This window comes from Mandrillus leucophaeus, unplaced genomic scaffold (assembly GCF_000951045.1).
Source record: "Mandrillus leucophaeus isolate KB7577 unplaced genomic scaffold, Mleu.le_1.0 Scaffold1686, whole genome shotgun sequence".
Taxonomy (NCBI): Eukaryota; Metazoa; Chordata; class Mammalia; order Primates; family Cercopithecidae; genus Mandrillus; species Mandrillus leucophaeus.
The window spans coordinates 369426-393785 of NW_012101683.1; the positions used below are offsets into that span (position 1 = coordinate 369426).

The following is a 24360-nucleotide window of genomic DNA, read 5'->3' on the forward strand; positions in this document are numbered from 1 at the left end:
TGATGTGTTTTAACTGTAAGATGAAAAACCTAGCTTCACACATGTAATTGGAAAAGAAAGGTGTGTTTTATTAATAATATCCTTTTCCGATAATTGTGAATATTCTTTTTTGAAGATACAGTAAAACTCAATAAGAAGTGCAGATACAATAAAACTCAACAAAAAGTAGTTTTTAAAAGGTTGTTTGTAATGTAGAATCTGAAACCATGTCATTAAACTTTTTGGGATCCTAAGCTATACTGGTATTCTAGACTGTATTGAGCTATCTTGCCCTTGGAATGGATCTTTCACCCATGCATGATTTTATAGTATCATTCATTGGTGGTTTGGAAAATACTTACTGGTCCAGTGAGTTATGCAGGTATTCCAGTGTGTTGACATTATACAACACCAGAAAAACCACATTTATTAACATCACTATCAAACCCATAGAAATGGTTAAGTATTGGAAAACTTTCAAGCTCCCAGTGGCTGATACAGATTTTCCAAAATTCTAGTTTTTCTTGAAAGCTCTAATTTTTATCATTTGTTTTTCTTGAAGGACAGGCTCACTTCATTTTCTAGAAAATGTCTGCCAAATTCCCAAGTCTGAATGTCTGAATAACTTTGGTTTGTCTGCCATTCTTTCAAGTAAAAATAGCGTTCTATTAGAAAAGCAGCTGGTTTATCTTGTTTCTCAGTTGCACAAGTGCTTTTCCTTAAGGACAACCAAGACAGTGAAGTGCATACACAGCAGAAGCACTTTATGAATACTTGCCATTTAGTCATATAGAAGACTGGAAAGATTAGTACTTAAGGGTTGAAATTTTTAAAAATTAATTTGTGCTACCTGATTCAAGGACGTAGTTGAAACTTATTGTGTGTTTTTTAAAACTGCAAAAATGTGGTGGTGAAAAATATAGGGATTACTAGTATAGTTGGATGCCACTGCTTTGATTTACTCTAAAGTCCAAGAAGAGTTTGTTTATACTTTAGTAATTTTTAGTAACTTAACTGAGTGATACAACCATCACAAGCCAGTTTTAGAACATTTTTATTGCCCCAGTAAGAACCATCATGCCTGTGGAACTATTTTCTTTGAACAGAAACAGCCTGTGGAAAAGAAAACTACTCAGTAGTATGATGACTTTTAGTTGTTTACAAAAGTACTGTGTTTACTGTTTCACTTGCTATAGGGTCAGATTGCTGTCTTACTTTCTGTCTTGTTAAGTCGTCTTGTCTGATTTTGATTTTTGCTTGATTCTGACTTTTTCCATAATGGAAGTATACCCAGTTGACTTGACAAATCATTGTGTCATCCATTTCCTGGACTTCATATTCTTGAAATGGGAGAGCTACTTACTGTTGAGATTGTGTGTAATTTGCATTTGTATGTCTATAATCAGTATGTGTTTTTCAGTTGTCTCTGTTAAAGATTTATGAAAAATGTAGTTTTAATTTTTTACAGCACAGTAGGTGGTTGGTTGATTGCATGTTCGATGGATATTATACATAGATTGTAAATTGCATACCTTTTTTTAAAATTTAATTTAATTTTATTTTTGAGACAGAGTCTCACTGTCGCCCAGGCTGAAGTGCAGTGGTACGATCTCTACTCACTGTAAGCTCTTCCTCCCAGGTTCACGCCATACTCCTGCCTCAGCCTCCCGAGTTGCTGGGACTACAGGCGCCCGCCACCACGACCGGCTAATTTTCGTATTTTTAGTAGAGACAGAGTTTCACTGTGTTAGCCAGGATGGTCTCAATCTCCTGACCTCATGATCCACCCGCCTCGGCCTCCCAAAGTGCTGGGATTGCAGGTGTGAGCCACAGCACTCAGCCATACTTTTTATTTTTAATATAAAAGTACTTTAGAGATCATGTATATGTTTGTCCTTAAAATTAAAGTTTAGATACCAGTGCAGGTTAAAGTCTCTTACGTCACGTGTATTACCATTTCTGCCATAATTTATTCTGAATCTAAAATGGAGATGATTTACACATTTGAAAAATGTTGAACTTTTAAATGTAACATAATATATAAGATAAAGTAGCAGGTGTAAGATAGAGCAGTGTTCACAGGCTATCGGAGATGAGGCTTTGCAACTAAATGTAGATGCTGTTAGGAAAAAGAATCCATTTGTAATACAATGCCCTGTTACTCTCCACTTGTAGAAAGAAAGATGCAGTATTTTGTTTTCTAAATAAAAATAATACAAATTTTCTAAGAAATTTCAATTTTTACTATTAACCAATCCACTATATGATGTGTAGAATTTGTACTGTCAGACTTTTCCTGCTGTTATTTTCCTTATATTTTCTAATTAGTTCCTGGTAAGAAAACTCTTTTTCATGCAGATATTTTACCTGCTTTAGCTCACTCAAGATGACCTCCAAGGTCCTCATCTGGAAATCTTCTGAAGGTCTACTTAGTGTCCTACCTGTGTTTTTGTTTTTCTCTTTTTAAAGCCTCGCCTTCATGAAATGCACTTCCCTTTTTGTTCTTTCTTGTCCAAAGCCTATCTGTTTTTGAGGTCCAGCTCAGATTTACTTCCTTCGTGAAGTCATTTCATTGTTTTTTGTTTAGCTTGTACTTGATGTTTAATTACTTAAAGCTGTTAAAATAAACAAAACTTGTAATAACTTCATCTCCCCAACTTGTAAGCATACTTACAGAGTTGTCATTTTTCATATTCTTGTAACATACAGTAGATACTTAAGTATTAAAATTTGGCGGTATATTTTATGTTTTGATTATTAAATTTTCTGACTTCCAATTATGAAACACTGTAGGAAAACTCCCATAAAGCTGTACAGTTGGGGAAGAATTGTGCTAGAATGAAAAAATAAACTAAAACATCTTACTTACTTAGCTTGAAATACCACTTCACAACACAAATACTGAGTCTGTTATTTAAAAGAAAAAAAAAATCTAATAAAATTTGATTTCAAAACTATGAGAAGTATAGCCTGCTGTTACACAGCTTAGAATTCAAACTAGTAACATAATAAGCAGTACAAGAGCGTGTCTAATAAGTACATACAGTGGTATTGTACATGCCAAATACTGGAGAAGTTAGAAGCATCCAGTCCTTGAAGATAAAAATTGATCTGTCTTAAATTTGGTTGGACAGAGAGGAGAGATAAGCCAGGGAAGTAAAACAAAAGAGCACGTTGGTCATTGGTAGACTAACTGTTAACATATATACCTGTGGTTTTGCTCATGTTTGAAACAAATTTATAATTGCTGATCCTTCAAGAATGTGAATTGAGATAACAAAATGATCATCTCTAATCTCCACTCCTATTCCTTCCTCTCCTTATCTATATATAGATGCATACACACCTAGATGTATATACACAGGATGGATCACTTTTGCCCTGTAAGGTAGGGAGTCTGCCATGTTTCAAAGTCTGGCTGGTCATGGTAGCTCCTCCCTATAATCCCAGCTACTTGGAAAGCTGGGACAGGAAGGTCACTTGAAGCCAGGAGTTTGAAGCCTGCCTGGGTAACATAGTGAGACCTATCTCTAGAACATTTTTTTAGAAATTAATTGGGCATTGTGGTTCACTCCTGCGGTCCCAGCTACTTGGGAGGTTGGGGCAGGAGGATGGTTTGAGTCCAGGAGTTAAAGGCTGTAGTGAACTATGACTGTAACACTGCACGGTAGCCTAGGAGACAGAGTCAGATTCCATCTCTAAAAAGTAAAAACACCTGGAGCCTGATACTGTATACCAAGGATCTGCAAACTATAGACCATGGGCTAAAATCTGGCCCGTAACCTGTTTTTATATGTCTGGCAGTCTAGAATGGCTTTTATATTTTAATTGGCTAAAAAAATGTGAAAAGAATAATAATATCTTGTTATGTGAAAATGACATGAAATTTCAATTTTAGTGTTTATAACTTTTTATTGGAAAACAGCCACTTTCTCGCTCTTTCTGTGTGTGTGTGTGTGTGTGTGTGTGTGTGTGTGTGTGTATAGTCTGGCTGCTTTTGAACTCTAATGGTAGACTTGAGTAGTTGAGACAGAGATGATATGTTGCACTTTTGCCACTTCATACTCTTCTCAGTTTACTACAAATCCAAGTGATGCCAGTTATACCTGGACAGTGTTTCTCATGCCCCATATTGTCACACTGCAACATTTTATTTATATGTTATCTTATTACCAGTGTATATTTACCCTGTCAAAACAGAGAAGTGAACTTCAAATGTGATTATAAAGCACAGTGGAGTGGAGATTTTTATTGTAGGAATTACAAAGCAAAGTACTAAACATTGTAGGTAAGCTAATAATATACATCCACCTCACTGGACTATAATCGCTTATCACAACTGTCACATGTTCTCAAACTGACAGGAAAGCAACTGTCAGAAAAATTATAAGTTTTAAAAATGGAATATTAGATCCTAGCAGAATTTTTTCAAAAAACTGAGTGAAAGTGAGGCTTCAAAGGTAAGTTTCTAGCCCAGAGCAGTGCTTCATGCCCATAGCCCCATCACTTAGGCTAAGGCAGGAGGATCACTTCAGCCTGGGAGACTGAGTGATGATCATGTCACTGCGCGTCAGGCTGGGTGACAGAATGAGACCCTGCGCTAATAATTTTTTTTTAAAGTTAAGTTTCTGAGGGGTTCTTTTCTTTCTTTCCTTTCCTTTCTTTTCCTTTCCCTTTTCTTTTCCTATTCTTTTTCTTTTTCTTTTCATCCTGTCCTGTCCTGTCCTGTCCTGTCTGTCCATGTCTTGCTCTGTCGCCCAGTCTGGAGTACAGTGGTGGAATCTTGGTTTACTGCAGCCTCAGCTCACTCACTCCCTGGGCTCAGATGATCCTTCCTCCCAACTCAGCCTCCTGAGTAGCTGGGACTATAGGCTCACACCACTATGCCCAGGCATGAGTAGTACTTTTATTAACCAAGTAAGGAAAGTCATTTACCAGTGGTGATCCAGTTAAAACATGTTTTGATTTTAGCAGCCAGAGAAATCTGTCCAGTGAAATAAACTTGTTTAAAACTATTAACCTTTCAGCGAGAACAGTTGCTCTGAGTTGAGGATATTGAGAGTATGTTGCTCCAGGGAGAGATTGAAACTGCCCCCAACCTGCTAACACACACTGAATGACTCTGGAGGTTAACTTTTGCAGCAGACTTGACAATGTTTCTTAGTCTGTTCCACCTAAAATTACAAAAATGTTTATATGTAGAATTTATATTGCAGTAAAGTCATTTCAGTGACAACATCGTATGAATTATAAGTAATAAAAAGCCAACTGCTTTACACATTTTGTGTTCTGTCAGAAATTAAAACACAAAGGGAGACCTTCATTCCTAAATAGGATTGTAGCAGATACATTTCCAAGCTCAAATTAGAGTTGCAGAAAGTTTTAGACCTCATTGCAAGCACAAAGGAAATTTCTGTATTTCAAAATTTGAACTGAAAGTGATTAATTTGCAATGTAATGACACACTAAAAGATAACACCAATATAATGGAATTGCACATGTCTTTCTAAATGTGCTCAATTGAAATAATATACTTGTCAGTTAGTGTTTGATGTCAGCATTTACTAGTGCCTGTGCATGTTTTTACATTTTCTTTTTTTTTTTGGAGATGGAGTATTGCTCTGTCATCCAGGCTGGAGTGCAGTGGCGCCATCTCAGCTCATTGCAACCTCTGCTTCCCAGGTTCAAGTAATTATCTTGCCTCAGCCTCCCAAGTAGCAGGGATTACATTCAGGTGCCTGCCTCCGCACGTGGGTAATTTTTGTATTTTTAGTAGTGACGGGGTTTCACCTTGTTGGCCAGGCTGAAGTCAAACTCCTGACCTCAAGTGACTGACCTCAAGTGATCCACCCACCTTGGCTTCCCAAAGCACTGGGATTACAGGCCCCGCCTACATTTTCTTTTTTCTTTTCTCTCTTTCTTTCTTTCTTTTTTTTTTTTTTTTTTTTGAGGCGGGGACTTGCTGTGTCACCCAGGTTGGAAGTGCAGTGGTGCAGTTAATAGCTTACTGCAATCTCGACCTCCTGAGCTCAGGTGATCCTCCACCTCAATTTTTTTTTTTTTTTGTAGAGACAGGGTTTCACTATGTTGCCCAGGCTGGTCTTGAACTCCTGGGCTCAAGCAATCCTCTCACCTTGGCCTCCCAAAGTGTTGGGATTATAGGCATGAGTCATGGCACCTGGCTGTTTTTACATTTTCAAGGACTAAATATGGAAAATCTCATTACAGATTACATTATCAGAAAAACATTTGCAATACTTTTTAATGATATGAACCTCTAAATTTGAAATTAATTGAGCAAAATTATTCCCAGTGAAAGAATTCCATTGGTCTCATTAGTAGACGTATATTTTGGAAATTTGTTTCCTCTCTTTTTATAGAAGTATCTAGCATACTATTCTGAATTTTGCCTCTTGCCCACAAAGCCAAAAGTGTTTACTATCTAGTTCTTTACAAAAATTTTGCTGGCTTCTGAAATACACTCACATAAAGAATAGATTTCCCAAATAAGGAATCCTCCAGTAAAAATAATTAAGATGTATATGGTGCAATAGTATAAACTTAGGATAAGTAAAAATAACACGCTATACAACAGACTTATAGAACGATTTGTGTATAAATTGATTTTAGATAAATTTATGATTAGTCTAAATGCACACTAAAATGACCTACTTCGTCTTGGCGCAATGGCTCACACCTGTAATCCCAGCACTTATGACTCAGCAGTTCGAGACCAGCCTGGCCAACATGGCGAAAAGTTAGCCAGGTGTGGTGGTGTGCGTCTGTATTTCCAGCTGCTCGGGAGGCTGAGGCAGGAGAATCTCTTGAATCTGGGAAGCGGAGGTTTCAGTGAACTGAGATGGTGCCACTGCACTCCAGCCTGGGAGACAGAGTGAGACTTCGTCTCAAAAAAATAAATAAATAAAATAAAAAAATAAAATTACTTACTTTAAAACTGATAGTAAGAAAAAACAATCATGCTTTCCTGTGTTTGTACATGAGCTCTCTGGCAAGGGAAGTACTTGTTATAAATGAGCATTGCAATTAAAAAATTTTCATTTGAAACTGGAGCTTAATTTTTCAGATGATGTCATTCAACCAGTTTGTTTTTGGTGTCTTTCCCTAGAAGTTATTTATTCTTGAGTGGATATTCTTTTTATACTTTGCCTCATTTAGAGGGCATTCAGGGTGGCTGAGTGGGACTAGATAGTATTAAGTGTTCGATTCTAGGGTCCTCTAAAGAGTTTAAACAACATTTTGTGGGAATTTGTAATAAAATAAAATGCAGATGTATTCATCATTGCCTGGGGGAACTTAGAAGATAAGGTATTGAAGCTGGACCTTGAAGGATGGCTAAGATTTAGGTTTTCGGGGTATGCGTTTGGGAGACCAATCTGTGTGGAGTGAACTTGAAGAAAGAGGAAGCTGTCAATGGTAGTGTGATGGGAGATGGAGCTGGATGGGTGATTTGGGGCTTGAATATTCACCTAAGAGAAATGGACTTTATTGACAGATAATTCTGAGATAGGTATAGTGTCTGACACTCAGAGGTGCTAAACTAATATTTATTGGGTAAATAAATAGGGAGCTTTTTGAGGAAATTAAGCAGAAGAAACAAGGGTAAACACCTAATTACAGGGCATTGTCCCATGTTGATCATCACAACAGCAAGATTTGCTAAATATTAGCCAAGACCCTATTAATGTTTACCTGACATCTATTCCTTCCTAATTCCTACTGCTACCACTTCAACCAGTGCCTTGTAATATTGTAATATTCCTTCTCCCTATTACTTCCAGTCTTTCATCCTCTGAATTATTGAAATGCCTGATTTTCTGATTAGTGTGAGTGCTTTGCACATAGGTTTTCACACATTTTTTTCTAATAGGTGAATGAAAGTCGTCACTTAGTGCCTTTTGCAACAGACTGATAGCATGTCAATGAGCCTTCCAAAATCCTGTTACTCAAAAATAGTAATAGGATAATTAGCCTCTTGATTGAGTCTTCCATCGCACCCCATATTAAAGAAATAGTGGCTGGCATTCTCCTCATTTGGATTCCTGAAACTGGATTCTGTTTTTAAATTTCCTTGGAGGAGATTTTCTTATAATACTCATTATGTGTTTGCAGTCTTAGGCTAGTGTAATAGTACAATCTAATGACCTGCTTTGAGAGTTTTAACTCATCCTGGGTAAGTTATTAAATAACTTTTATGTTTTTTTCTTAGATATCTTAATGCAATTCAGACAATGTGTCCACACATTCTTCGCTATTTGACTACAGCAGTCATAACAAACAAGGATGTTCGGAAACGTCGGCAGGTTCTAAAAGACCTAGTTAAAGTTATTCAGCAGGTAAAACTGAAATATATGTTGTTTTTTTTTAAAGTACTTAAGCTTTAGGTTTAACCTCTTTTTCTAAAGACTTAGTTCTTAAGGTAAAAATGCTTTTAAAAATAGGTAAGGAATACATGAAGTTTAGAAAAGAGAAGAGCCTCAAACGCGCTTTTGTTTTCCTTAAGTCCAAGATACACAAGTTGGATGTGGTAGGAATGATTATTACTGTCTGCTAGATGAACACTTAATATACATTATGTATATGTGTTTCTCTTATTGCAAAGAGTGAAGAAAATCTGGAACCTGGAATTGGAGGGTCATTACCTGTATAATTCTAGATGGGTGAACTTTATATACAATACAGTTTCAGTAGACCCCAAATTGGGGAAAAGGTTCAGGCAGCCATGCTGATTGATATTTAGTGAGCTTGTCAGCAAAACCCATAGATTAGAAAAATAACTTAAATATTTATTTAAGAGTGAATTAAATACAAAGAAGTTATTGTCATTCAGTAGGGAATGAATATCCTTATGCTTGGGAAGTTTATTACTGTTTATTGACTAAGGGAGACTTGGTAGTAGGGGAATTTGAAAGCTTTCAGAATGTTTCTAGGATGAGACTTTAGAGAACTTGATTTGAAAGACATTATAAGCTTAAGGTGTGGTCTGGAATCAAGATAGGAACAATTGCTTCGAGAAGATGCTAGGTAATTTGGCTAGAAATTAATGGTAAGGAAGGAGAAAACAAGAAGATTGGGATATTTTGGGGCAATCTGCTAAACGCTGTTGAATCAGACTTACCTTGACCATTGACTTATTTTTACAGGAGTCTTACACATATAAAGACCCAATTACAGAATTTGTTGAATGTTTATATGTTAACTTTGACTTCGATGGGGCTCAGAAAAAGCTGAGGGAATGTGAATCAGTAAGTATGAATTTTTACTTATAAACTAACACTGTTCTTAAATTTTTGGATATTGTAATCTTGCACTGTCTTCCTTAAAATAATGAAGTAATTATAACAAATATGTTTATTAATCTTAAAAAGGCCTAAATGGCTCATGTTTATTAACCTTAAAATGACTTAAATGGCTTATGTTTATTAATCTTAAAATGGGAATGTGCTAAAGTGATGACTTTTTAAATGTTGTTGCCATGTGTTTATCTCTTTTGTGAGGGGTGTTTGTTAAAACATTGGGGGTAAATTCACAGATATATCCATAATTTCATGTCTTATCTCGAATGAATAAATATTTTTAATATTTCATATGTACAGGCAAGGTCACTTTGAATTGCAGGTAACAACTGTGTTTTTAATTTTGATTCATAGGTGGGCTTATCTTTAGAATATTTCCTATGGTTGTATTTAACATTTGTGATAAACCAGGCAATTCATTGTACTTATGAATTTTATAACGGCAGTGCCTCTTGTTGTTTAGTAGAAATTAAAGTACCTTTAGAACAACTGTGGAAGAGTTAGATTATAGTTGTTTTGATAATTAGTTACAAGTTTTAAGAAACCAAACTAAGAATTCTAACTGCTAAATGTAGTCGCATTTACCAGATTCACAAGTTACTAGTCATCAGTTTCATCCTTGGAACTAGAATTTTGGCACAAAATGGGCAATTTGTTGACAAAGATCTTATTTCTCTAAGGAAAAAAATGATCATGCAAATATCCATTCACTGATGATTTTCTTTCTTTTTTATTTTTTTTGAGATGGAGTCTCGCTCTGTCACCCAGGCTGGAGTGCAGTGGCGCGATCTCGGCTCACTGCAAGCTCCGCCTCCCAGGTTCACGACATTCTCCTGCCTCAGCCTCCCAAGTAGCTGGGACTACAGGCGCCCGCCACCTCGCCTGGCTAATTTTTTGCATTTTTAATAGAGACGGGGTTTCACCATGTTAGCCAGGATCGTCTCGATCTCCTGATCTCGTGATTCTCCCGCCTGGGCCTCCCAAAGTGCTGGGATTACAGGCGTCAGCCACCATGCCCGGCCTCCCTGATGATTTTCAAACATTAGATGGAATAGAAAATTAGAATCCAATATGTTAATATGTTATTATCCATATATGTTAATTAGTGTTTTTTTGTAGTCATATGTTGCATTATTAAGGTAAATATTGGCGTATATTTATTATGCTAAGTGTTTAGGTTTTGCTGTTAAGAGACCTAGAGGGCACTTGGTTGCTGTTTTTGAAATTAAAATATTTTTAATTACACCATCTGTGGAATAGTAGCCACCTTTTGCATTCTTTTCCTTTCTAATTTCTAAGTCTACTTAATATTACAGAAATACTCAGGGCTTTAGTCCATTTATAACTATTTTAAATAGTTGGAAGAGATATATTATCTGCAGAGCATTTATGTAGAATAATGGATAGTACCAAACTTTGTTGTCTGAAGGCTACTTTATTACTTAAAGTTATTAGAAACATTGCAGTTTTTAGGTCTTTATCTTGTAGTAGTCTTTTACTACTTATTTAAATCATTAAAGATTTGAACACAGTATTCTAGAAAGTGCTGTGGTATAAAACTCATGATATTAGAATGGAAAAATAAAGCAGACAAAGTATTTGATTCACATTTCATCATTAATTTTTGTTGTATTTGTACATATAGGTGCTTGTGAATGACTTCTTCTTGGTGGCTTGTCTTGAGGATTTCATTGAAAATGCCCGTCTCTTCATATTTGAGACTTTCTGTCGCATTCACCAGTGTATCAGCATTAAGTAAGAACACTGATTTGATTTGGATTTTCTACTTTAAAATTCCTGAAAATTTCCATTTACTGTGAATTTACACTTAATAGAATTCCAGTTAATTGGATTTTTGTTTCCCTTTGCTTCCGGAAGAACAATGAAACAATTTGATGAAATTACTTAAAAGCCTAACTTTTGCTACAGGCTCAAATAGTTTTAGCTTGAGTGGCGTAATTTTTCAAAATACTAAGTTGAAGACAATATATGATTGTCAGTTACCTTATTGAAGAGTAAATACTGTTGTCCCTTTACATAAGGAGAAAAGTGAAGTAAACATTTCTAAAATGGTTTTCAGCAGCAGTACAAAGAAGGAGATACCCACTGAATTGGAAATTCTGTTGAAAGACCACTACATTTGGTAATCCTTTCTGTTTAGTTTGTATGATTTAATTACATATTTGACTTCTCCTATAGTAAACTCCTATGACATCTTAAAATGTTGAAAGATGGAAAAAGTTATGGTGAATTTTAGTTGTAATTTCCTCTTTTGTGAGAAAATTTTTGGGTAAAAATTGTGAAATGTACATAACCTATTAGAAATAAGTTGTACACATGAGAGTTTGAAAAATGACTAGTACCCTTTGGGCACAGAGGAAGTCAAACATAAATGTTTAAAAACCTACTACTTTAGTGTTTGCTTCTGAGGAATTGTCCATAAAACAAATTCTTTTTCTTTAATGCCATTTGTTTTTGCTTAGCCGAACTTTTTTTGCTTAATTTTAGTGGGCTGTCCATTGAAGTGGTTGTCCAGAGTTAGAAGTATAGTACAGTCATGGAATTTTTTCCTATGGGAATTGAATCCTTGCCTTCACAGTTTTATTAGCACTTTACTATAGCTTGCAGACAGGATTTTTTAAACCTGATTCTCTTACAAATTACATGAAAATTCCTAATAATGTAATTGGTTGTGAAATAAAGAGGTAGGTATATCATATGTGGGGCTCCGGTAGACAGTAGTAACCGAATTCTTGCATTGTTCTTTGTTTTTAAGGTTTGTAAGTAGGGCTTGTGAAAGAGGGATGTTAGTATTTTGGTTTCTTTTATAGAATTTTCTCCATTTCTTGTTAGAATATGGTCATTTGGGTGTTTTTTGGTCCAGGACTGATGTAACTACTACCCCTGTTGTGGGCCTTTTGAAAGCTGACCCTTTTTTTTGCATCTTTAGCACCTAGCATACTAACTTTGTAGCACCTAATATGCTTTGTACAGTATAGTGTGAGTATACAATATAAGTATTTGTTAAGTAAATTTCTTCTGTTCTTTGTATTAGTGAACTTGTCATTTTTGTCAGTGATAATGCTTGTCTGCTTTGATGTTTGCTTCCAAGGTACTATCAATAAGATTTGTTCTAGCTCTTTTCCTTTAACTCTGCAACCATAGATTCATTATTTTCTTTCTTGGGATTTGGTTTGTTATATTTTAACAGGAACATAGATTAAGTATGTGTCCTCCTTACTGAAGAGAGATGTGCAGCTCAAAGAAGTTAATAGAGTGGGCATGTTTCTATATACCTTTATGTGACATTACCTAAGAATTTTTCAAACTTTTCTTCATATAGATTTTTATTATTTTCTTAATCTCTGTAGTTTTATGCTAGACAAAAATCTACAAAGCATTTTCAAACTAAAATCCTAGTGGTTTTCCAGAGTCCAAAAATATTTTTTTTTTCTAGTAGTAGCATTTTCTTTCACTTCAGTTCTTCAGGTTTTTTTTTTTCAATGTTTTACTAAGATGATTAAGAGCACATGGATCAATAATGTGTGTTTTTCTTTTCTTTTTTTTTTTTTTTGGAGACACAGTCCTGCACTGTTGAGTACAGTGGTACGATTTCTGCTCACTGCAACACCTGCCTCCTGGGTTCAAGAGATTCTCGTGCCTCAGCCTCCCAAGTAGCTGAGATTACAGGCATGTGCCACCATGCCCAGCTAATTTTTGTACTTTTAGTAGAGATGGGGTTTCACCTTGTTGGCCAGGCTTGTGTTGAACTCCTGGCCTCAAGTGATCTGCCTGCCTTGGCCTCCCAGAGTGCTGGGATTACAGGCGTGAGCCACTTGCACCCAGTGGTTTTTCAAATACTATGGTAGAATTTTCAGTCTGAAAGCAATCTTAGGGATCTTATAATCCACAACAGTTACTTTTCAGGTGAAGGACTTTTCAGTAGAATTTTCTGTGGTGATGGAAATGTTTTATATCTGAAAATGTCTTTGTATGTGTTCAGTATGGTATACTTCAAAGGTGGCTCACATTTCAAGATCTTGAAGCATGGCTTTCAAATCTCTATGTGTGTGACAGTGGGACTTATTTTCAAATGCAGTATCATATATATGAATATATGTATTTATGTATTTATTTTATTTTATTTTTGAGATGGAGTGTCGCTCTGGAATATATATATTTATATATGTATATAAGCAGATTAAAGCAGAACCCATTCACCTTGCCTATCTTACAGCTCTGTTCAGCTTCTCTCCTGACTACTAAGACACCTCTTTGGAACACAATTTTACAAAACACTGACTCAGAACAACTGCATTGTTTTGTAGCCAGGAAATTTAAGGCTCAAGGACATTAAACTAGGTCTTGATAGAGCCTACACTAAAGGTGTCTGACATTCATTGTACTGTACCTCTGTAAATTCTTTTATATTGTGAACAACTTATATTTTTAGAAATGTCAGGTTTAGATTAATTTGTCATTTAGTGTATCAGTTGAGCCAGAGGATAAAGTTGAAAACCCTAAGTCAGTTTAACTCTGTGTTTCAGAATCTTTGTAGAGTTTGTTTTATAAACTCCTTGTAGCCACCCTAAACCTTTGAATCAGATTTATTGAGTAGGCTGTGCTATGATTTGCAGCAGGGCTGCTGTGCTGTATCTTGAGGGTGGTTATTCCGAAGCACAGCCAGAATCCAAAACCACTGCATTAGGTCACCAATTTTTTAGGCATGTGATTACAGCCTGCTAAAGTAATGGAGTAAAAACATCAATAATTCAATACCTTTTTTGTATAATGAATTAAGAAGATAAGCTTCTTCGTGTTTTTAAGGATGCTTTAATGGGTTAGAAAGACAGTGGCTGGACAAAAGAAAATACCGTCAGAGTGAACAGGCAGCCTACAGAATGGGAGAAAATTTGTACAATCTACCCATCTGATGAAGGGCTAATATCCAGAATCTGCAAAGAACTTAAACAGATTTACAAGAAAAAATCAAACAACCCCATCAAAAAGTGGGAAAAGGATATGAACAGACACTTCTCAAAAGAAGACATTTATGCAGCCAACAGACACATGAAAAAATGCTCATCATCACTGGCCATCAGAGAAATGCAAATCAAAACCACAATGAGATATCATGTCATACCAGTTAGAATGGTGATCATTAAAAAGTCAGGAAACAACAGGTGCTAGAGAGGATGTGGAGAAATAGGAACACTTTTACACTGTTGGTGGAACTGTAAACTAGTTCAACCATTATGGAGGACAGTGTGGTGATACCAGAAATACCATTTGACCCAGCCATCCCATTACTGGGCATATCCCCAAGGATTATAAATCGTGCTGCTATAAAGACACATGCACACGTATGCTTATTGTGGCACTGTTTACAATAGCAAAGACTTGGAATCAACCCAAATGTCCATCAATGATAGACTGGATTAAGAAAATATGGCACATATACACCGTGGAATACTATGCAGCCATAAAAAAAGGATGATTTCATGTCCTTTGTAGGGACGTGGATTAATCTAGAAACCATCGTTCTGAGCAAACTGTCACAAGGACAGAAAACGAAACACCACATGTTCTCACTCACAGGTGGGAATTGAACAATGAGAACACTTGGACACAGGGTGAGGAACATCACACACCGGGGCCTGTCGTGAGGTTGGGGGAGGAGGGAGGGATAGCATTAGGAGATACACCTAATGTAAACGACAAGTTAACAGGTGCAGCACACCAACATGGCACATGTATACATATATAACAGACCTGCACGTTGTACACATGTACCTTAGAACTTAAAGTATAATTAAAAAAAAAAAAAGAGAAGAAAGACAGTGGCTGGAAATAATAAGTATTTATGTTGGGATTTTATAAATACAGCAAACATTTTAATTTGGACTTCAAGGATTTGTAATCCATGATAATGACCAACAGAGCTAAAAACTACCTTTAAACAATATACAGGAAAAAAAATACTTTTAATCTAGAGGTTTTAAACCTAGTTGTACATTGAAATCATCTGGAGAAGTAAAACAACAATAATTTAAGCTTAAAAATAATAGATTTCCTGCTTTTATCCCAGACCTTCTGAATCGAAATCTCTGCGATGTAGGCATTGAGAATCTGGGATTAAAACTTTTCAGGTGATTATTTTGCAGTCAGCCTTGGGGGAATCATTGCTGTAAATGAGTGATTTAATAGTACTGACAGCATATTAGAATCAAATGGGAAACTGTAAAAAGTAATAAACAGAAATACTAGATGACTGAGCCTAACCATTAAAATCATTTTCTGGAGGCAGACCCCAGAGACTGTGTTTTGGAAAAGGTCCTCTAAGTGACTTTGATGCAAGATCTGGCTTAAAAAAAAAAGATTAAACTGTTTATTTCGAGATGATTATGTATCAGTTGTATGAAATGATAAAAAGACCCCGTGTGTCCTTTACTCAGTTTCTCCCATTAGTAACATCTTGCAAAACCACAGTAAAATATAGCAGCCAAGATATTGATGTTGATACATTCAAAATATAGAATATTTCTATCACAAGGATCCTTCAAGCCGCTCTTTTATAGTGGTACCCCCTTCCCTGCCACCCTCTCCTTAATTTCTGGCAACTACTCATTTGTTCTCCATTCCTGTATTTTTATTACTTCAAGAATAAGCAAAACTTTTCTAAACGTTAGTGTTCAGCTTCCTAAACAGCAAATATGCTATGTATCATGATTAAGGTATAATTAATTAATAGCGACCTACCTAGTAGTACAAGTCTCCAAAGAAAACATTACAGATGTTAATGAGTGCCTCTTGGCCAAACACAGGGTAGAAAGTAGTGAGTACTCTTTCAAAGAGCTTAAAACCAGAGGAAGAAGCAGATATTAAATAAGTGGACAAATATAAAATTACGAATTATTGAAAATATTTGTAATTTTGGGAAATTTCAAAATTTCATACGTGAAATTACACATTATTAAAAATATGTCCATATCAGTCTCTCTAGTCACTCTGCATTGGAGAACAATGGGAAGAAAATTAGATAGGGTCAGTGAATCCTGATAAGTCTCTACATGGAATTTCTTTAAGGCCCAAACTAGACTTTTTTCCACTGAATACTAACTATGGCAAATTATTCCATTCACTAGTTTATGCTGGCTTGTTTTTGCCTCTAATTAGTTTAAAGTTATTTGATGTTCTGTCTTTTGAGGGAGGGGAAAGGATATCTTCTTTTTCTTCCACCAAAGGACACATTTCAAATGCTGAAAATAGTAGTGTAAAACCCATAATTGTTTATTAAATAACTCTTTCCATTTGTAATTTGGAACATTCTCGTTAATAGATTTCCTGACTAAATGCCTGTAAGCACATGTGATAGCTTTATAAAAATGTATATTAAAAATGTTTTATATGTTTCTATACAACCTTATTGATCTGTAGGATAAGCTACAAATCTGTTTACCATAAAGTATGCAACATCTGTCAAAAAACATTACTGTGTTGGGGTTTAATTTAGTATAGCTGAATTGTTTTATCAGCTACGGTATGTGTCTGAAATTTAAAAGCTGTTGTAAAATAATTCTTGGACCAGTTTTCAATTGTAGATAAAAACAAAGTATGGAAGTAATATTTTGAATATGTATGATAAACATGTTGGAGCATACATTAATATAATTTCCCATTGGGGGTTACTTTAAGTTTTGAAGTTATTCTACTTTGCTTATTTTATTAAGTTATATTTTAGGTCTTAATATTTTTCTTAAAGTTCTTATAACCACATAATAATTTACATTTAGAATGTAAATGTATGGAGATAGTTTCAAAGGCCATTATCATTGCATTTCTGCATTATCAATAAGGTTCAGTTATTTATAAGATTATAAAGAGATATTGGAAAGTTCAGTGAGGATTTTCAGTTTTCACGTAAGGATTTAGCATTTCTCAGTTTTCTCCTGTTTTCTTTGTCCTATTTCCTCCCAATCATACAGTTAAACATAGTTTACACTTAACACTGATTCTTTAATTAGTTGTCTTAAACTAATTAGAGAAGACTTGGAGTACTTTTCTTTGGATATGCTGACTAGTTGGCCAACAGACTTCAGTGAAAACTAGACCAGAGGTTTCTATATTCGAATGGTTAAATCAACAGTATTTTGAAATAAATTGTGCCTATCAGATAAAATTTGGAAAGCCAGGTTATTCAAAGAGGTAATTAATAAGACAGGTGAAATATAGGACCTCCAGGTCCTTACTTTTCCAAGTCTTTGTTAAGATGAGAGGGTGGCGGAAAATGGTGACTGTGGGAGGGTTCAGAAAAGGAAGACCATTTAAATGATTAGGCACTGAAAACCTGACAGAAAATCTAGAGTTGATACAACCCTAATCGGTTCCCTAAATTAAGACTTATATATCTTGTGTCCTTAAGTGGGATCCCTGGTATTTTTTTACTTCCTGGAAACAAGATATTTCATTTTGTGCTAGAAGCATGAACATGTTTAATTAAATTGAACTGAGAATGAAAGATTTTTTTTTGCTTTGTCTTTTGAAATAGCACTTAAGAATTCTGTGCATATCTTATTTAACATATTCGATATTGTGTTTTGTGTGTGTGTCGGTGGAACAGCAGAGCTAGTTAGGTTAAAGATATTTATAAGGGATTTACAGAACATATTTAAATATCTACCTTAAGCTGCCTGCAGACAAGATTGAGATTTTTAGTGTAATCTAAATAATCTAGAAATGTGAGTGTTTAAAATCTGGATTGGACTAGATATTTTTCTCAGAAATTCTGCATTTTGATGGATTTTGTCTTTTAGTTTATTGACAAATTGAATTATTTTCAATAACATGAGGTAGCATATTCTGGGATAGGTTAAGCCAACTTTTTGTCTTTTTAAAAATGGTTTTATTTCTCCGTAGCCACTAGACCACCAGGGACAGCTTTTTGTCTTCTGAGCTTTGATAGGATATTACACTTTTATTTTAAAATCTGTACTATTCTGCATAAAATTGCTAGATTGGAAAAGAATTGTAGACCTTGATGATTTCTATTAGTCCTTTTTTTCCTTTTTTTTTTTTCTTTGCTTTTTGTAGAGACAGGGTCTTGCTATGTTGCCCAAGCTGGTCTCAAATTCCTGGGCTCAAGCAGTCCTCCTTCCTCGGCCTCCCAAAGTGCTGGGATTACAGTCTTGTTAATCATTTGGTTTCTTTTACTGTGTGCATTTTCATGTTACTTAAAACAAACTAGATTATTTCCACATTCTTTAATTCAGTCACAGTGGTCATCGGTAGCTTAGATAAACTGAGATGCCATCAATAATTTACTAGTATTCCTTGGGCCTTATTTTAGGTTTTTCTTTGACTTGATTCACTTCGAAAAGTAAAGATCAACAAATAAAAGATCAACAAGCACAGTGCAAACAAAGGTCCACAAAGTAAGATATGGCTTAGAGCATGCAGGCATTTATGGATCTTGATGCCTGATGCAAAATTAACACCAGCTATGTTGGAATGAGACTTAGAATATGGATGTAAAGAAAGAGAGAGGGATAGAGAATTCTAGTTAGTTATTACATAAGATGGAATTTTATTTTATAGAAGCACAGAATCTTGTTCTGTCACCAAAGCTGAAGTACAGTGGTGTAATCGTAGCTTACTGCAGTCTCAAACTACTGGGCTCAAATGTTACTCAGACCTTAGCCTCTCAAGTATCTGGGACTATAGGTGCAGGCTACCGTGCCTGTGTGTGTGTGTGTGTGTCCCACTATGCGTGTGTGTGTGTCCCACTATGTGTGTGTGTGCACACGTGTGCACAGAATCTCGCTTCGATTTTCAGACTGATCTCAAACTTCTGGCCTCAGCCTCCCAAAGTGTTGGGATTATAGGTATGAGCCACCACATCCAGCCTACAGTGAAATTTTCGTTCTATGGTCTTAAAAATCTAAGATTAAATAGCATTTCCTTAGGTAAGCTGTTCCCCAAATCTCCAGATTAGAACTGGTAGACCTTTTTGGATTTCACATACATAGCTCCTTCCACTTTTTCTTTTTTCTTTTTTTTTTTTTTTTGACACGGAGGTCTCACTTTGTTGCCCATGCTGGAGTGCAGTGATGCCATCTCAGCTCACTGTAACCTCTGCCTCCCAAGATCAAGCGATGTTCAAGTCAAGACCCCCTTGACTTAAACTCTGTAAAGGCTGGCAACAGAGGATGTTTTGCCAACAGCATCTAACACGGTTTATATTTTGTTGAGTGAATGTCAGTGAAGGAAAAGGATTGGTTTGGTTTGGCTGGAATGTTATATTTATGAAGGAGAATAATGGGAACTTGGAAAGTTAAAAGTGTTGAAAGGAATATGGAAATAAACTGGGTATAGTAGTCTCCCTTTATCCAAGGGGATATGTTCCAAGACCCCCAGAGGATGCTTGAAACTGCAGGTAGTACCAAACCCAATACATACTAGGTTTTTCCCTGTGCACATGTAACTATGATAAAGTTTAATTTATAAGTTGAGCACAGTAAAAGATTAACAACAATAATAATGAATTTGTAACAATATGCTAGCATCACTACTCTTGTACTTTGGGGCCATTACTAGGTAAAATAATGGTTCCTTGAACATAAGCACTGTGATATCAGGGTGCTTGATCTGATAGCTGGGATAGCTACTATGTAACTGATGGGCGGGTAGCGTATACAGTGTTGATATGCAGGACAAAGGGATGATTCAAGTCCTGGGTGAGGCATTAGGACAATACAGGATATCATCATGCTAGCCCGAACAGTGTACAATTTAAAGCTTATCAATTGCTTGTTTCTGGAGTTTTCTATTTAATATTTTCAGACTGGAATTGACTGCTGATAACAGAAAACACGGAAAGTGGAACTACAGATAAGTGGGAACTACTGTAGTTGGGTTGTAGAACTAACCTGCCAGCTATGTAAGATAGATGGAAGAGACTCAAGAGGTAAAGTAGTTAGAAAACTAAGAAATAGTAATGGAGCCTGAACTAGGGTAGTGACTAGAATGGGAATCAATCAGACAGTAGATATTTATTGTGTCCTGTATATGAGGCATTGTGCTGCTAATTGGTAGACATAACGGCAATGAACGAGGAGGATACGGTGCTTGCACTTTGGTTACATGTACACAGTCTACCTTGGAGACAGATATTCGGTAAAACAACTGTAGCAAAAATAGGTGCTTATGAAAGCACCCAACTGATGTATCACAGTTGGGAGAGGTGTCTTAGAAGGCTTATGAGGATCTTATTTTAGCTGAGACCTGATAGCTTCCATGAGGATAAAAGACAGTGTATAAACACACGTATATACATGCATGTATACTACATACTCTTAAATATTTTACATGCATATGTAGGTACTCAAATATTTTACATGCATATGTAGGTACTCTTCCATCAGCTGAACTGACTTAACCTACTTACTAAGACTGGTGTGTTTTTAATTCTGATAAATTAAGCACTGCAATGGCCCTCTTCAACCTGATCATAAAATTGGAAAAATACAAAATGCAGATTGATTGATATCAAATAGTATTTTAGATCAAGATCTTCATGGTCTGGTGCACTCCCTCCATCTCTTTTATCTGAAATTCAGTGTCTATATATATAGACATATACACACACACACTATATATAGTATATAGCTCCAGAGAGTGCCCCCACAGTTTATAGCACAAACATACACAATGCCCCTCAGTTTTATTTATGTTTTTCCTGAGATTATACTTATTACTGATGCTCCTTATAGTAGGTTTACTTTTTTAAAAATTTTATTTCAATAGCTTTTGGGGTACATGTGGGTTTTTTTTGTTGCATGGATGAATAATATAGTGGTGAATTCTGAGATTTTAGCTCATAGCTTAGCTCCGACTTATAAATGAGAACATAAGATTTTTGGTTTTCGACTCCTGCATTATTTCACTTAGAATAATGGCCTCCAGTTTCATCCAAGTTGCTGCAAAAGACATTTTCTTCCTTTTAGTGGCTGAGTAGTATTCCATGGTTTATATATACCAGATTTACTTTATCCACTCATTAGTTGACGGGCACTTAGGTTGGTTCCTAAGTGAATTGTGAATTGTGCTGCTATAAATATATCTGTGCAAGTGTCTTTTTCATATGTCTTCTTTATACAAAGAAAGCTTTATACAAAGGTTTCCTTTGTATAACCATTATATAGTTGTCCCTTGGTATCATTGGGAGACTGGTTTTAGGACCTTCCTGGATGCCAAAATTCAGATTCTCAAGTGTCTTAAATGAAATGGGGTGATATTTTCATATAACCTACGCGTATTATCCCATATACTTTCAGTCATCTCTGGGTTACTGTTAAAAATGTAAATGCTATGTAAATAGGTGTTATACTGTGTTGGTTTTTCATTTGTATTATTTTTGTATTCTTTTTTATTGTTTGTTTTTTCCCAAATATTTTCTATCCATGGTTTGCTGAATCTGAGGATGTGGGACCTGTGGATATGGAGGGCTGACTTTTAATATACCCTGATACAGAGGGAACATCATAAAACCTCTTTCTCGCTTAGATCATTACTTGTTGAGCAGCTGGTAGATATAAAGTACTGTTCTAGAAGCTGAAGGATTTCCATAAATGCAGAATGTTACCCTACCCTCAAGGATTTTACAGTCCAGTTGGTGAATGGAATAGGTCGTGCATAGTACAAGTCAATAGGCACAAACACATGAACAAATCAGACAGTAGGGGTCATGGTATATAAGAGAAAGGTGATCCAGAAATACCGAAAAGTCTCTGTGCAGAGTATGAGTCAACACTGTGTACATAAAACTAAGTTTTTAGGCCCAGTTAATTAACATTGCTGTTTTTACTTTTTCATTAGCATGTTGGCAGATAAATTGAACATGACTCCAGAAGAAGCTGAAAGGTGGATTGTAAATTTGATTAGAAATGCAAGACTGGATGCCAAGATTGATTCTAAATTAGTGAGTATTATGTTAGCTATGCTACATACTATCAGTTCTTGATTATACTTTTGGGAATTCTTAACTAGGACATTTTATTACCTCCTTTAATAATTTATTTTGTTTTAATGTAAAACATTTCTTTGAAGGCAACAAAAGCCTCCTATTTTTTTTCTTACTTGGTAAATATTGTCATCTCTGTATAGTGCATTAAAATATATGCAAAGGTTATGTCATGCTTATTACTCACCTGAGAAACGCTGTCATTTACATTATAGGATCAATTTCCCTGTGTTTCCTTTTAGGGTCATGTGGTTATGGGTAACAATGCAGTCTCACCCTATCAGCAAGTGATTGAAAAGACCAAAAGCCTTTCTTTTAGAAGCCAGATGTTGGCCATGAATATTGAGAAGAAACTTAATCAGAATAGCAGGTCAGAGGTAAGAACCACACATTTTCTATTCTGTCTGGGATTTAGCAACCGTGTAATTGTTACATGAAGTTTGGAAGTGTATTGATATGAGTTGTAGCTGATTTTGTTTTTCTCTTTAAAGATATGAACATTTTAAGAAATTACTAAACAAATGAATTTTTTCTTAGATGCATTATTGTGTTCCTAGTTTATTATAAGTATTTTTCTTTTGCTTTGACTCTTCAAAAAGAAATTGTGTTCCTAGTTTATTATAACTATTTTTCTTTTGCTTTGACTCTTCCTGTGTGACTTCATTAACTCATTTCCTCAGGGTTTTCAACACATCATTTTGATACTGGCAGATGATAACTTACATGTGTAGCCCTCTTTCAAGTGTTCGAAATATGTATTCCTTCTAAATCTAAAGAAATAGTTCTGTAAAAATGTTGATCTTATTATATGTATTAGTGCTGATCTTATACAAATGTCATTATCTTTCATCTGATATTCACATCAAAAATTAATCTCCCATTTTGGGAGATTAATTCTGCATGTTAGCAATTGAAGAAACTTGAATGGCCTTATAATTTTGGAATCCTAAACTATGTTGTTTACACATTATGATTATGTGTAACTGGAGGGTCGGAAGTCATTAGGAAACAGTTGTGGGATATGCAGAAACCCTATTTGATTGAAGTTTTAGGAACAAATTTGTGTCCGTGGAATAGTCCTTTAGTTCAAAAGGGAAGGATGCATTAGAATTTGAATTGCATATTTTAACCAAGTTTAGAATAACTGAGCCTAGAAAATAACTTTCATATGATGTTTTTTTCTGTATGCTTCAGGATTAATTTGTGTTGTTTATTGTTCCAGTATTAATGATACCGTTATTGCTATACATTTTAATTGGCCATATACTATACCAGATAATAATTTTGATGTTTGTTTTGTCCTAAGTGGGACATCTGACATCTAGTAATTGCAGGAGTTAAGATCTTAGAATGGTTTGGCAAGAGTAGTGCTAAAGTAAATGCTGTGTCACTTTCTTGTATGTTAGTTTTTTTCCGAAAGTATTTTCTTTTCACTCTGTTGATTTCTTTTTGCATATTTTAGGCTCCTAATTGGGCAACTCAAGATTCTGGCTTCTACTGAAGAACCATAAAGAAAAGATGAAAAAAAAAAAGAGAAAAGAAAGATGAAATAATAAAACTATTATATAAAGGGTGACTTACATTTTGGAAACAACATATTGAGTGTACATTTTGAAGAATTGGAATAAAATTGACTGATTCATTTTATCTTGCTGTCAGTTTTCTTGCATGTGCAAGTTTGTGTTTTTTTAACTTTCTTTTTTGGAATAATTACATTCGGAGGAAGTTGCAAAATTAGTACAGAGAAGTCCATGTAGGCTGAACCCTATTTCCATCAATTTTTTCACTTTATGTTACTGTGGTACAGTATCAAAACCAGGATGTTGACATTGGTACAGTATGTGCGTGAATAGCTCCCTATCATTTTATCATGTGTAGATTTGTGTAACCATCACTGCAACCAAGATAGAGAACTATCATCATAATCTCCCTCATGCTACGTTTTTGTAAGCCATACCTATTCCCAACCAGCTCTAACCCTAGGAACCACTAATCTGTTCCTCATCACTGTATTTTGTCATTATGAGAATGTTATATAAATGGAATTAC

At 35.3% G+C, this 24360-nt stretch overlaps 1 protein-coding gene across 2 annotated transcripts in view; it reads left to right on the plus strand.

The window, feature by feature from the left end:
* The window catches only part of EIF3E (eukaryotic translation initiation factor 3, subunit E), a 45223-nt gene extending 21265 nt beyond the window's left edge, over positions 1 to 23958 (plus strand). For both annotated transcript variants that reach the window (XM_011976553.1, XM_011976554.1), the window contains exons 8-13: positions 8207 to 8333; positions 9141 to 9242; positions 10939 to 11048; positions 22167 to 22269; positions 22554 to 22688; positions 23774 to 23958. In XM_011976553.1, the coding sequence (XP_011831943.1) occupies positions 8207 to 8333; positions 9141 to 9242; positions 10939 to 11048; positions 22167 to 22269; positions 22554 to 22688; positions 23774 to 23812 (616 nt within the window). In that variant the 3' untranslated portion in view covers positions 23813 to 23958. The remainder of the gene's footprint in view (positions 1 to 8206; positions 8334 to 9140; positions 9243 to 10938; positions 11049 to 22166; positions 22270 to 22553; positions 22689 to 23773) is intronic.
* Positions 23959 to 24360: the final 402 nt, after the last annotated feature.